At 39.1% G+C, this 13,312-nt stretch overlaps 1 protein-coding gene across 15 annotated transcripts in view; it reads left to right on the top strand.

Annotated features, from left to right (window-relative positions):
• TTLL5 (tubulin tyrosine ligase like 5) overlaps nt 1-13,312 on the top strand; it is a 307,802-nt gene that overhangs the window by 97,800 nt on the left and 196,690 nt on the right. For 11 of the 15 annotated variants that reach the window (XM_027120075.1, XM_027120076.1, XM_027120079.1 and 8 more), the window contains 3 exons: nt 3,990-4,028; nt 11,476-11,633; nt 12,562-12,868. In XM_027120075.1, coding sequence (XP_026975876.1) covers nt 3,990-4,028; nt 11,476-11,633; nt 12,562-12,868 — 504 coding nt within the window. The remainder of the gene's footprint in view (nt 1-3,989; nt 4,029-11,475; nt 11,634-12,561; nt 12,869-13,312) is intronic. The other 4 variants (XM_027120080.1, XM_027120084.1, XM_027120082.1 and 1 more) reach the window with 1 other exon arrangement.

Raw genomic sequence — 13,312 nt, forward strand, 5'->3', positions numbered from 1 at the left:
TTACCTATTTTGTTACTCAGTACCAGCACAGAAGAGGGTTGTTCGATCTACTTTTTTTTATTTTGGCAAGTATGATTTTAACATCCAAGAACTGTTTTTGCTTTCTGACTAGTTTTCGTAGTCTATGGATATAATATTAAATTTGTTCTGGTACCAATTCCAATGTGGAGGAGGTAGGGTGTTTCCCCCACAGCACCAAGCAGTTGCACCCTTCTGTTGTCCCGAGAATTCAGTTCAATTCTGATACTGTCTACCTGGAGATTAGCATCAGATTCCACAGTTTAAGCGTTCAGTCCTACAAGATTCCACCCCCATAACTTCAGATGCTCGTCACAGGCCCAGGTTGTTACCTTTACTTCTACCTACTGGCTGTCTACCAGAGCTTCCCACGACCCGTTCCTTGGGTGCTATTAATTTGCTAGAGCGGCTCACAGAACTCAGAAAAACATTTAACTCATTAGATCACCAGTTTATTATAAAAGGATATAACTCATGAACAACCGGATGGAAAAGACGCACAGGGCAAGGTATAGGGAAAGGGTACGGAGCTTCATGCCCTCTCCAGGTACACCATTCTCCGCACATCACCAACCCGGAAGCTCTCTGAACCCCATACTCCTGGGTTTTTATGGAGGCCCCCTTATACAAGCACGATTGATTAAATCATCAACCATTGGTAATTGAACTCTATCTCTAGCCCCTCTCCCCTCCCAGGAGCTCAGGGGGATGGGACTGAAAGTTTCAACCCTCTCATCACAGGGTTGGTTCCTCTGGTCACCAGCCCGCATCCTTAGCTGATCCAAGGGCTTTCTAAAAGTCACCTCATTAGCATGACAAAAAACTCCTCTACCACTCATCACTTAAACATTTCAAGGGTTTTAGGAGCTCTGTGCCAGAAACAGGGATGAAGACCAAATATATGTTTCTCACTATAAATCACAGTATTACAAATATCTTTTTACATCTCTCTGACTATCATAATTACTTTATTTAAAGTTCCTTTCTATTTTTTGCACTATGTTTAATTCTTCTGGATTACTTCTATTTGTTCATCTCATTCTTTCTAGTTTATGCTATTATATTTCCTGAAATATCTGGTGATTTTTGATTGTCCAGTCATATTTATAAGTAATGGACTGTTTGCTTAGGATTGGTAGTTTGCATGAGTTTCCTCAAAGGTTGTGTCAGTCTGTTTCTGAACTGACATGGACTCTATGCTTGAGGCTAGATCTTTCTGCAGTTGAGCTTCCCATGAGGTAGAAGGAAGGTGGAACAGGCAATCTGGGAACCACCACCAAAATTAGGAAGCATTCTTTTAGGGGGGAGCATAGCAATTAAAAAAATTTGAGATGTAATGACATATGTGCTTCTCTATTAACACATTCAATGATGTGTTAATAGCAGTGGGTCTAATAACTACCGTAATTTAAAAAGTGTGATAAGTGTTGGCAATATTTTGTGACCCTGGAACAACTCTAAAGTAAAAACGTGTTATTTCTTTTGGTAGCAAAGCCCCACTTATATAAAGACACAGACGAAGAGAATGGACTTGAGGACCTGGGGAGGGGGAAGGGTAAGCTGGGACAAAGTGAGAGAGTGGCATGGACATATATACACTACCAAACGTAAAATAGATAGCTAGTGGGAAGCAGCCGCATAGCACAGGGAGATCAGCTCAGTGCTTTGTGACCACCTAGAGGGGTGGGATAGGGAGGGTGGGAGGGAGGGAGACGCAAGAGGGAAGAGATAAGGGGACATATGTATATGTATAACTGATTCACTTTGTTATACAGCAGAAACTAACACACCATTGTAAAGCAATTATACGCCAATAAAGATGTTAACAAAAAATCGCACTTACACTACTGTGGATGGTCCCCTACATGTATATGATGCTAAATTTCAGATAGAGGATTAATTTTTTTCCCATCCAAATTGGTGCCCTCCCTGACTTCTCTCTTAAGGCTGCAGTAACAACTCCTGCTTATAAAGCATTCTAAAAACTTTGATTCAAAAAACATGAATTTCCCTGTTTAGCAAAGAAAGGCCCTCCTGATTTGCTCTTGCCTATCTTTTTAGCCTAATCTCCGCTTTTCAATACCAACCCATGGCCAATCAGACCGTATCTACTGCTCTTTCATGCCTCTTTATCCTCACATTCCCTTGGAATTCCCATACATTCCCTTGGAGTGGCCTTCAGTTTATCCTGAATTCTTATTCTAGCCATGGCCTTCATCTTCTTACCTAGACTAGAAGGAAGTTCTCCCCGCCCTTCTTATCCCTCCATCTGATTTAGATTCCCATATTGTACATATTGTATTATAATTGTCTGTTTACTAACTACTCTGTCTAGTTTCAAGTTGGCTTTAAAGAGTAGGTACTTTGTTATGTTCATCTTTGTCAGTATCAAGAACCTACCACGTGGTAGGCACACACACAAAAACATGCCTTAAAAAAATGAAATTGTGTTTGTTGCAAGCCCTAACATCCTCCATTAAATCTGTTCTCTTCAACCTGAACGGATGTGTTCTCTCTTGCAAATCCTGTTGCGTTACTGTCAGAACTACTTTCAAGCTAATTCTCTAATCATTTCATTTCATAATTGGTTCATTTTGTCTGCCTTCTCTGCCCTCCCCGACTCATCCCCCACTTACCCACCCTGCCCTGGCAAACAGTGTCATACCTACTGTCTCACAGCATGACAGTAATTTTAACCCTGGCTGCATGTTAGTAACACCATATTTGTGCCCTAGCCCTTCCCAGACTGAAGTCTTGTACTTACTAAAAGCTGCTCAGGTGATTATAATGTGAAGCCATGATTGCGAATTACTGGTGCAAACCATTATCTGATAAAAAAGTTAAAATAATAAAAGTTAAAATAATTTCTGATAATAAGTTGACAGTATTAGGACACTGGCACAGATAGGAGACACGGGAAGGAAAAGATAAAACGTTTCGGTGGAGACAAATTTTTCACTTGATTTTTCTATAGATAGAAGATCTTGGTATTGATTGCATCCATCTCCTTTTTAATAAACCAATATCATAGGTTACATGTTGTATGATTCCATTTATATAACAATTTTGAAAGGATAAAATTTTAGAATGGAGAACAGATTAAAGGAAGCCAGAGGTTAGGTTATAAAAGGGCAACATAGGGGGTCCTTATGGTGATAGGATTGTTCAGTATCTTGTCTGTGGATACATGAACATACACAGTGATAAAATTGTACAGAACTAAATATACACACTCACAAATGAGTACAAATAAAACTGGGGAAATGTTTTTTAAAAAAGAGAGGGTCAAGTGAAAGGAATTTGAATGAAAAACAAAAGCCAGTTTAAACCTGAATGGTACTTACTTCCTGTGGTTAGACCCCAACTCTAGTTTAGAGACAATGAAGAACACCTCTTTTTTAAAGAGATTTTCTTAATTATGGAAAATCTATTTCTCATGAGCATCTTTTTTGAACCCCATGAGAATTGAGATTGGCTTCTTTCCCTAATACAGTTCAGTGCAAGTAGAAAGAACACTGGAGTCTGAGATCAAAGTTAATAGGTTCAAAATTAAACCCTCTAAAGCTCTGACATTGGGCATGTCACAAAATGGTCTTATCCTCCTCCTTTTTATAAACGGGGCTCAACAGTTGTTGTGAAGAATAAGTGTGATTAGATTTGTGGCGAGATACACAAATGCAAGTAATTGTTAGAAATTTCCTCTAGAATTCATTTGTCCTCTTCCTTTTGTTTTTTACTGATCCTCCCTAAAGGTTATGGTACTCTGTTCTTTTCTGAGCATGTTCTCAGTTCATCTGTCTGCTTCTACCCCAAGATGCCTTCCCTGGCATAATTCTATGTTGAATTTCTGTAGTACAAATCTCAGAAGTGTGTGTGTGTGTGTGTGTGTGTGTGTGTGTGTGTGTGTGAACTCAGGAGAAAATGAGTATCTGTGTAGTGCTCTAACCCACTTGTCCTTTCTAATTCTGTAGGGGAAACCCAAGAAGAAGCTTATTGACAGGAAGAACACGGTAACTGATTTTTGAAAGTTGAGAAGTTCTTTCTATGTGCATAATATGTGACCATACACAGGCTAAGCATGATACTTTATATAACCATTTCAGTTTGACTCAGCTTAAATAGTAACATAAAAATGTTTTCTATTGAAGCACTATTCTGTGGCAACTTTTTACAAACTAAGTTTGGGATTTATAATTTTATAACTACAATATGTCATTTCAGTGATAATAATAGTATTCTTGTTTGGCTATGTGAGAGAGCCCAAAGTATTAATGAGATTTCAAGACCTGTCTCATGCTAAATTCAAAGAAAAGGTTATGTTTTGGCCTTGACATACCTGGGGCATACAGCTTTGCACCTTATGGGACTGACCAGAGTTGCTTCCACTTTGCCTTGGAACTAAAAGTGTGAAAAATACCTGTGGCTCTTAATTTTGGCAGAGGAGAGAAAGGTCTTAGAAGAACCGCTGGGATGGCCTTGCGCAACTGAAGACTGCAACTAGAACAAAAACTCTTAACCCTAATTACACATCTTCTGGTTTGCGAGATTATGTAAATCCCCTTTGTGCTATTTCTCTGTACAAAGCAAAATGACAATAAGAAAGAAACCTCCTATAGCTAGCTTTTTGTTTTACATTTAAAAATTAAGATAAGGGGGGCTTCCCTGGTGGCGCAGTGGTTGAGAGTCCACCTGCCGATGCAGGGGACACGAGTTCGTGCCCCGGTCCGGAAAGATCCCACGTGCCGTGGAGCGGCTAGGCCCGTGAGCCATGGCTGCTGAGCCTATACGTCCGTAGCCTGTGCTCCACAATGGGAGAGGCCACAAGAGTGAGAGGCCCGCGTACCGCAAAAAATAACTAAATAAATAAATAAAATAAAAATTAAGATAAGGGCTTCCTTGGTGGTGCAGTGGTTGAGGGTCCACCTGCCAATGCAGGGGGCACGGGTTCGTGCCCCAGTCCGGGAAGATCCCACATGCAGCGGAGCAGCTAGGCCCGTGAGCCATGGCCGCTGAGCCTGCATGTCCGGAGCCTGTGCTCCGCAACGGGAGAGGCCACAACAGTGAGAGGCCCGCGTACCGCAAAAAAAAAAAAAAAAAAAAAGATAAACTTGGTTTTCTCTTCCAAATCTTTTGAAGCATAAATCTAATTCTTATTTAAAGAAGGAAAATATGATTGCCATTTAATGTAGGGAAAACTGAGAGAAACCAAGTTTTGTAGCTTGTTTCCAAATGAAAGTCATGCTTAGTTTATAGATTTTCTCCAGTTACTAGTCAAGGAATATACTTCCTAGAGTATACTACTATCAATTTGGAAATTAGAAAAAAATACTTAAACAACCAGAATATTGAAAGATCAGTGAGTTTTGTCCTTTCTTTAAGGACAATTTATATTGCCATCATTACGGGTTTTCTGGGGGTATAGAGGTAGAAGCAAATAAAAGGTGGCATATAACAAACCTTATGCTGGAGCATGAAACAAGTCTTAATACGTTTGAAAGGATTAAAATCATACAGAGTGTGTCCTTTGACTACAATGATATTAGAAATCAATAACAAATATTTGGGAATTAAACAACATGCTTCTAAATAATACATGGGTCAAGGAAGAAATCATAAGGAAAATTCAAAACATTTTGAACTGAACAATAATAAAAATATAACATTAAAATGTGTGGGATGCAGCTAAAGTACTGTTTGGTGGTGTGTGTGATGGGTGTGACTTATAGCTTTATTTTTATTTATTTATTTTTTAAACATCTTTATTGGAGTATAATTGCTTTACAGTGGTGTGTTAGTTTCTGCTTTATAACAAAGTGAATCAGTTATACATATGTTCCCATATCTCTTCCCTCTTGTGTCTCCCTCCCTCCCACCCTCCCTATCTCACCTCTCTAGGTGGTCACAAACCACCTAGCTGATCTCTCTGTGCTATGCGGCTGCTTCCCACTAGCTATCTACCTTACATTTGGTAGTGTATATATGTCCATGCCACTCTCTCACTTTGTCCCAGCTTACCCTTCCCCCTCCCCATATCCTCAAGTCCATTCTCTAGTAGGTCTGTGTCTTTATTCCCGTCTTACCCCTAGGTTCTTCATGACCTTTTTTTTTTTTCTTACATTCCATATATATGTGTTAGCATACGGTATTTGTTTTTCTCTTTCTGACTTACTTCACTCTGTATGACAGACTCTAGGTCCATCCACCTCACTACAAATATCTCAATTTCGTTTCTTTTTATGGCTGAGTAATATTCCATTGTATATATGTGCCACATCTTCTTTATCCATTCATCCGATGATGGACACTTGGGTTGCTTCCATGTCCTGGCTATTGTAAATAGAGCTGCAATACTTAATCAGAATATTGAATTTGTAATCAAAAACTTTCCTACAAAGCAAACTCCAGGTAGTTTCACTGGTGAATTGTGTCAACATTTGAGGAAGAATATACACCAGTCTTACGCAAACTCTTTCAAAACCATAGGCAAGGATACTTCCCAATTCATTTTATGATGCCAGAAAAGTATGACATGAAAACCTGACAAAGACATTTTAAAAAATTATAGGCTAATATCTACATGAACATAGATACAGAATTTCTTAAAAGAATATTAGCAAATAGAATCCATCAGTATATGAAAAGGATAATACAGATGACTAAAGTGAGATTTTCCCCAGTAATGCAAGGTTGATTTAACATTTGAAAATTAGTCAATATAATTCACCATATTAAATAAAGGGGAAAAAAACAGATCATCATTTTATTGCTGAAAAAAAAAAAAAAAACCCATGTGTGTTAAATTGATGAAATTCACCACATGTTTATGAGAAAAGCTCTTACACATCAGGCATAGAAGAGAAATTCTTCAGTCTGATAAAGGCCTTCTATGAAAAACCTACTTCTAACGTCATACTGACATAATGAGGGTTACCCTGTGATTAGTGATAAGGCAAGATGTCTGCTTTCACCACTTGTATTCCCTTTATACTAGAGGTCCTAAGCAGTACAGTAAAGCAAGGGGAAGAAAAAGAAGTAAAAAGCATACAGATTAGAAAGGAAGAGGTTAAATATCTTTACTCTTAGATGACATGATCAGGTTAGTAGAAAGTTATAAGGCATACACAGAATAACTACAAGAACATTCAAGTGCACTTAGCAAGGTCTTGGGATACAAGGTCAATATACTAATATCTGTTGTTTTTTTAGTATACTGGCAGTAAATGGAAAATGGAATTTAAAATTCCATTTATAATAGCTTTTGAAAATATGAAATTCTTAGGGGTAAATTTAACAAAATATGCTCAATACCTATATATTAAAAGCTCCTAAATATTACTTAAAGAGATTAAAGAGGACTTCCCTGGTGGCAGAGTGGTTAAGAATCCGCCTGCCAATGCAGGGGACACAGGTTCGAGCCCTGGTCTGGGAAGATCCCACATGCCGCGGAGCAGCTAAGCCCGTGCGCCACAGCTACTGAGCCCGCGCTCTGGAGCCCGCACGCCACAACTACTGAAGCCCGTGCACCTAGAGCCCGTGCTCTGCAACAAGAGAAGCCACCGCAATGAGAAGCCTGTGCACCGCAGCAAAGAGTAGCCCCCACTTGCTGCAACTAGAGAAAGCCTGCACGCAGCAATGAAGACCCAACGCAATTTAATAAATAAATTAAGAGATTAAAGAAGATCTAAATAAGTGCAGAGATATGTCATGTTCGTGGATTAGAAGACTTAATATTGTAAGTATTCATTCTCCCCAAATTGATCTAAAGAATATTCTAGTAGATTTTTTTGTAGAAATTGACCTTTTTTTTTCAATGTATATGAAAATGCAAAGAGCTTAGAATATCCAAAGTAATCTTGAAGAAGACCTAGAGTACCTAGAAGAAGAAATATTATAACACTATAGTAATCAAAACTGTTGCAAATTGATCAATGGAACAGAATAAAGAGCCCAGAAATAGGCCTGCATGACTTTAAACAAAAGGCCTAAAGTAATCCAATGGGGAAAGGAAACTTTTTAATAAATGGGGCTGGAACTGAATATTGTATTTTAAAAAGTGAACTTCAACCTCTGTCTCCCACAAAAATTAGAGGTGATTCATAGACATAAACGTAAAAGCTATTAGTCTAAAACTTTGTAAGGAAAATATCTTTGTGACTTTGGGCTTGGCAAAAGTTTTTAGACATGACACAGTAAGTAATCAGCAAAAATGAAAAAATGATAAGTTTGATTTCCTCAAAATTAAATATTTTTGTTATAAAGACACTATTAAGAAAATTACTAGACAAGCCATAGACTGAGTGAAGATATTCATCAAACATATCTGTCAAAGGACTTGTATATAGAAAATATAACAAACTCCTACAACTAAATAATTATAAGACAATCAGCCCAGTTACAAATGGGTAAAATGCTTGGACATTTTAAAAGGAAGATATATGAATAACCAATATACTAATGAAAATGTGCCTTACAGCCTTTGTTATAAGAGAATTGCAAATTAAAATCATGAGATACCACTAAACATCCAGCAGAATGGCTAAAATTGTATCAAATCATTACATTGTACACTTTAAATACCTTATAATTTTATTTGTCAATTATACCTCAATAAAACTGGAAAAAAATGGCTGACAGCATCAAATAGTGAGGATGTGGAGCTCATGGAGCTCTGATAAATTGTCGCTGGCAGCATAAACTGGTACAGGCACTTTAATACTTTTTTTTTTTTTTTTTTTTCGCGGTATGCGGGCCTCTCACTGTTGTGGCCTCTCCCGTTGCGGAGCACAGGCTCCGGACGCGCAGGCTCAGCGGCCATGGCTCACGGGCCCAGCCGCTCCGCGGCATGTGGGATCTTCCCAGACCGGGGCCCGAACCCACGTCCCCTGCATCGGCAGGCGGACTCTCAACCACTGTGCCACCAGGGAAGCCCGGTACAGGCACTTTAGAGTCTGGCAGTTTGTTAGCCTAGAAAATTCCACTCTGAGATCTTTACTCAGAAGAAATGAAAAGCATAACCACAAAATGACTTGTACAAAAATGGTCATAGCATCTTCATTCATAATATTCCAAAACTAGAAGCAGCTTCGGTTTCCAACAGTAGGGGAGCAGGTGAACTGTGTATTATTCATACACTGGACTAATCCTCAGCAAAAAAAAGGATCCACACTGATACTCACAACATGGATCAATCTCAAAAACATGCTGAATGAAAGACAACACAAAAGGGTTCATACTATACTATTCCATCTTTATGAAGTTCGAGGACCGGCAAACCTAACATGTGATGCAAAAATTCAGAACGGTTTCCTTTGCGAGTATGAGGGAGGGATTTACTGGGAAGGGGCATGAGAACTTTCTGAGGGGATAGCAATGTTAGAGTTTGGGTCATATAGCTCTAGGTCTCATCAGATGGACGTATGGACATTTAATATTTGGATGTTTCACTGTGTGTCATTTTTAGCTCCCCCCCCCCCCCCCCCCCCGCCAAAAAAAAGAAAAGAGAAAAAACTTTCAAAGCCCTATAAAATATTGAACTCTAGATCCTAATGATTTGTGTTAAAGTGTTCAGGAGTGAAGTGCACTGATGTCTTTGTGCAACTTTGAAATGCTTTAAAAATGAAGTGGACTGATAGATGGATAGAAGAAGAGAAGATTGGATATATATGTGATGAAACAAATATAGTAAGATATTCACTGTAGAAGCTGGCCAGTGGGTGTATGGATGTTCACTGTATAATTCTTTAAACCTTTCTATTTGTTTAAATATTTCATAGTAAAAGTGTAGAAAATGAAATAAAGTAGACATAGATAAAAGGTATTACAACTTATGGGGAATTCAATTGTTTATTAATTCAGAAGTATTTATGGTATGTCAGGTGCGTGCTGAGCACTCTCATAAGCATCACTGACCCAATGAGAAATAAGACAAGCGTGGGCCTTGTATAGAACTATAATTCTGTTTCTTTCCCCAGCATTCCCTACCTCCATTCCTTGTAATAGTTGTGATTTATATGTCTGTTCAGGGTTTCTTAGAAGCTTATAGTTGTTATTTTAAAATATCAGATTTGTTTTATTTTCTTTATTATTTAATTGGCCAAAAATCTATTTTCATAACTGTGTGTGTGTGTGAGGGGGTAATGTTCAGTTGTTGAGACTATGATAAACTGGGGTTGAACTATTTTTAAAGTTTATTAATTTGCTTCCCTTTTCTGCACCCCGTATCAGGACCCTCCCAGTTCTTGGTTCAATTTCCCGCTTTAGAGGGGAGGCCTTCAAAATACTTACTATCCAGTCCATCCACCCAGAAATCTCTAAAAGTCCTAACTGGACCAAAAGACACAGCCTTTCCATCATACTCAGGGACTGAAAACTCCCAGAGGAATGAGGATGAATTTCCACCTCAAAGGGAATACGCTTTGAGTTGTGAAGAGTTCACAAGAGAGAGAGTTCAGAGCCAACCAGTTAGATCTTGAGTTCTGGGTATACAGAGTTGGCTGCCTGCTTTCCGACACTAACATGCATACGTCTTTTCTGACTTAGTGACCGAGAACCCTGTCTCTCTTTTGTGACCTGGTTATCTCTGCCTGTGCTGTACTTTGCCCGGTCCTTGTGTGGATTGGGTCTGATTCCTGTCACTTAACCTAATGTATGATTTATTTTATCTAATGCCTAATGTACCTGTAGCCATTCCCTCTCCTCATCCCATTTCCCATCCGTGATCTGATGGAATTTGGTGTTGTCCTGCATCTGCTGCCTTCCCTTGTCTGTGCCTCTGACCCTAACTCCTGACCTGTACTCAATACCTGGAGAGTCCCTGCTGCCTCTCCCCAGCTCCTCCTGTAACCAAGTACGCTCTAAGGGACGTTCCTCCTGTAGGAGCACTTGAGGCTTGGTGCGTCCCAAGGTCTTGGTGACTTTTCACGAAGATGCTTTCCCTGTGAGTCTCATTCAGCTCTGTGCTGCCATATTCACAGATTATCAGCCATTCCTCTCATCTCAACCTGTGCTAAATCTGTATTTATTAAATACTATATATGTCAAAGGAATATTTGTGTAATTCTGAGTAAGTTATAATGAATAAATAAAATAATAAGTACACCTCTAGCCATCACCAGCTTAGTGAGAATTAAAGTGTTAACCAGTATCTCTAGTCATTCTTAAGGCATAGTTGGGTAGCACTTTATGATCTCTGTACTGAATAGTCAGCCAGTATTACTGAATACTTAAAAATACTTAAACATTGTCTTCAGATATATTTTCGTTCAGAACATTTAACAAATTCAGATAGCCCATTAGTGAAATTCTAATGTAGATTCCAGTATTCCCATTTCAAACATTTTAGAATTCACTAGAGTAACCATGCCGGGCATGACATCATTACAGAGTCCTGTCAAACTTAGCCTTGGAATAAAGGAGAGAACTTTCTGAAGGCTCTAGCTACCATGTTTTTTCCCATAGAATTGTGGTTGATGGAGCACCGGAATTGAAGGTAGAGAGTATGAATTCAAGGGCCAAGCTGCACGCTGCTCTTTATGAGAGGAAGCTCCTGTCTCTGGAGGTGCGAAAACGTCGACGACGGAGTGGCAGATTGAGGGCAATGCGGCCAAAATACCCAGGTACCGGCTGGTGAGCTTCCACCAAGCTCTATGATCTGTGTCCTGTCAGACCGATTTAATCAGCTTCTTAATTAACACTTAATGAATCAGAACTTTCTGACCACATGCGCTTACTTTTTTTGATATAGTCTTTTTCCTCGGAAACTTGTTTCAAAAGGATAATAAGTTTTTAAACCTTCCATTCTGTGATATTTGTATTGAAGAATATCCGAAGTGCATACATTTTGGCCTTTGCTCTTACTCTTACAGCATCATTTAACTACCTGATACTTAGCTTAAGTTTAATGGAACCCAATGAGCATCATTGTTTGGGTTTTTCATGATTAGGTATGAAGTCCAGTTCATCCTTTGACATTGCTGAATTGTGTAAGTATTTTAAACATGAACAGAAAAAGGGGAATTTCTTTCTCTCCTAGAATCTCCCTTGTTACAGATCTGTTTGTCACTGACGAATTGACTTCCTTTTTCTCCCTCCTTCTCTTGTTTTTGTATCAAGCACATTAGTCACTGGGGTTTCATTGGTGAATAAAAAAGCTATGGTCCTTGTCCTCATAGACCTTCCAAGGCAGTGAAGGAGAAGGATAATGGATAAACATATGATAGAAAGATATTCCCCTGCTTATTGTACCCCCGTGAAAGATGCCCTTCTGAAAACCTCTAACACGCTATAGAGATTACTCTACTAAAAGGGTTTTTGCCTTAAGTTATGAGAGAACCATTGGTATTACCATGAGAAACATCAACTCTAATGAAGATCATTAATAGGTTTTTAGAATATATAAGAGGGACGTGTGTATGTTGTTAATTTTGTGCATTATTTGTGGTCTGATTTAGAAGTGGGTTTTTACTGAAAAGATAAAAGGAAGGTATTGGGAGAGAGGAAAATTTAATCCTTTTTTCAGCAACATTAGTGATTCTTCGCATTTAGTGATTACCCAACCAGCTGAAATGAATGTTAAAACTGAGACAGAGAGTGAAGAGGAGGAAGAAGTTGCGTTAGACAGTGAAGATGAAGAACAGGAAGCTTCCCAGGAGGAGTCTGCAGGGTCCCTCGGAGAAAATCAAGCCAAACACACACCCTCACTGACTGTTATGGTAGAAAATTCACCCAAAGAAAATGCCATGAAAGTTCCTGAATGGAATGACAAAGGTGAACAGTGCTGCAAAACCGAGACTCAGGAACCAGAGCCTAAATTTAACCTGATGCAGATTCTGCGAGATAATGGCAACCTTAGGTATGTACCTTTCCTAATTATAATAGCAAAACTGAAAACAGCTAATTTGTACTGTGTACCAGGGTATTGTGCTTGTGGCCTTATAGCCATTTTTCATTTCTTATGCACAGGAATCCTGTGAATTAATGACTGTGATTTGATATTATTACTATCAAGGAAACTGAGCCTTAGAGAAGTTGCTTGTCCAAGGTCTAGAACTGTGATACAAACCCAGGTCTCATCGGCTCAACAAATATTTGTTGGGTTTCAGCATTAGTGACTTAAGAGGACAAGGTGACTGAGGCAGGGAGCTCAAGCAGTTCATGGCTTAGAGTGGGGACACTTAAAGAGCGGGGGCTATGACCCCAGTATGGACAAAGGGCTCTTAGGGCACAGGAAAAGGAGTGATTGGTCTTGCTCGGGAGGGCTAGAGAGACATTAGGGAAGAGGCAATATTTGAACCAG

This window comes from Aethalodelphis obliquidens, unplaced genomic scaffold (assembly GCF_003676395.1).
Source record: "Aethalodelphis obliquidens isolate GAN/ISIS:26980383/991018 unplaced genomic scaffold, ASM367639v1 scaffold21, whole genome shotgun sequence".
Lineage (NCBI taxonomy): Eukaryota > Metazoa > Chordata > Mammalia > Artiodactyla > Delphinidae > Aethalodelphis > Aethalodelphis obliquidens.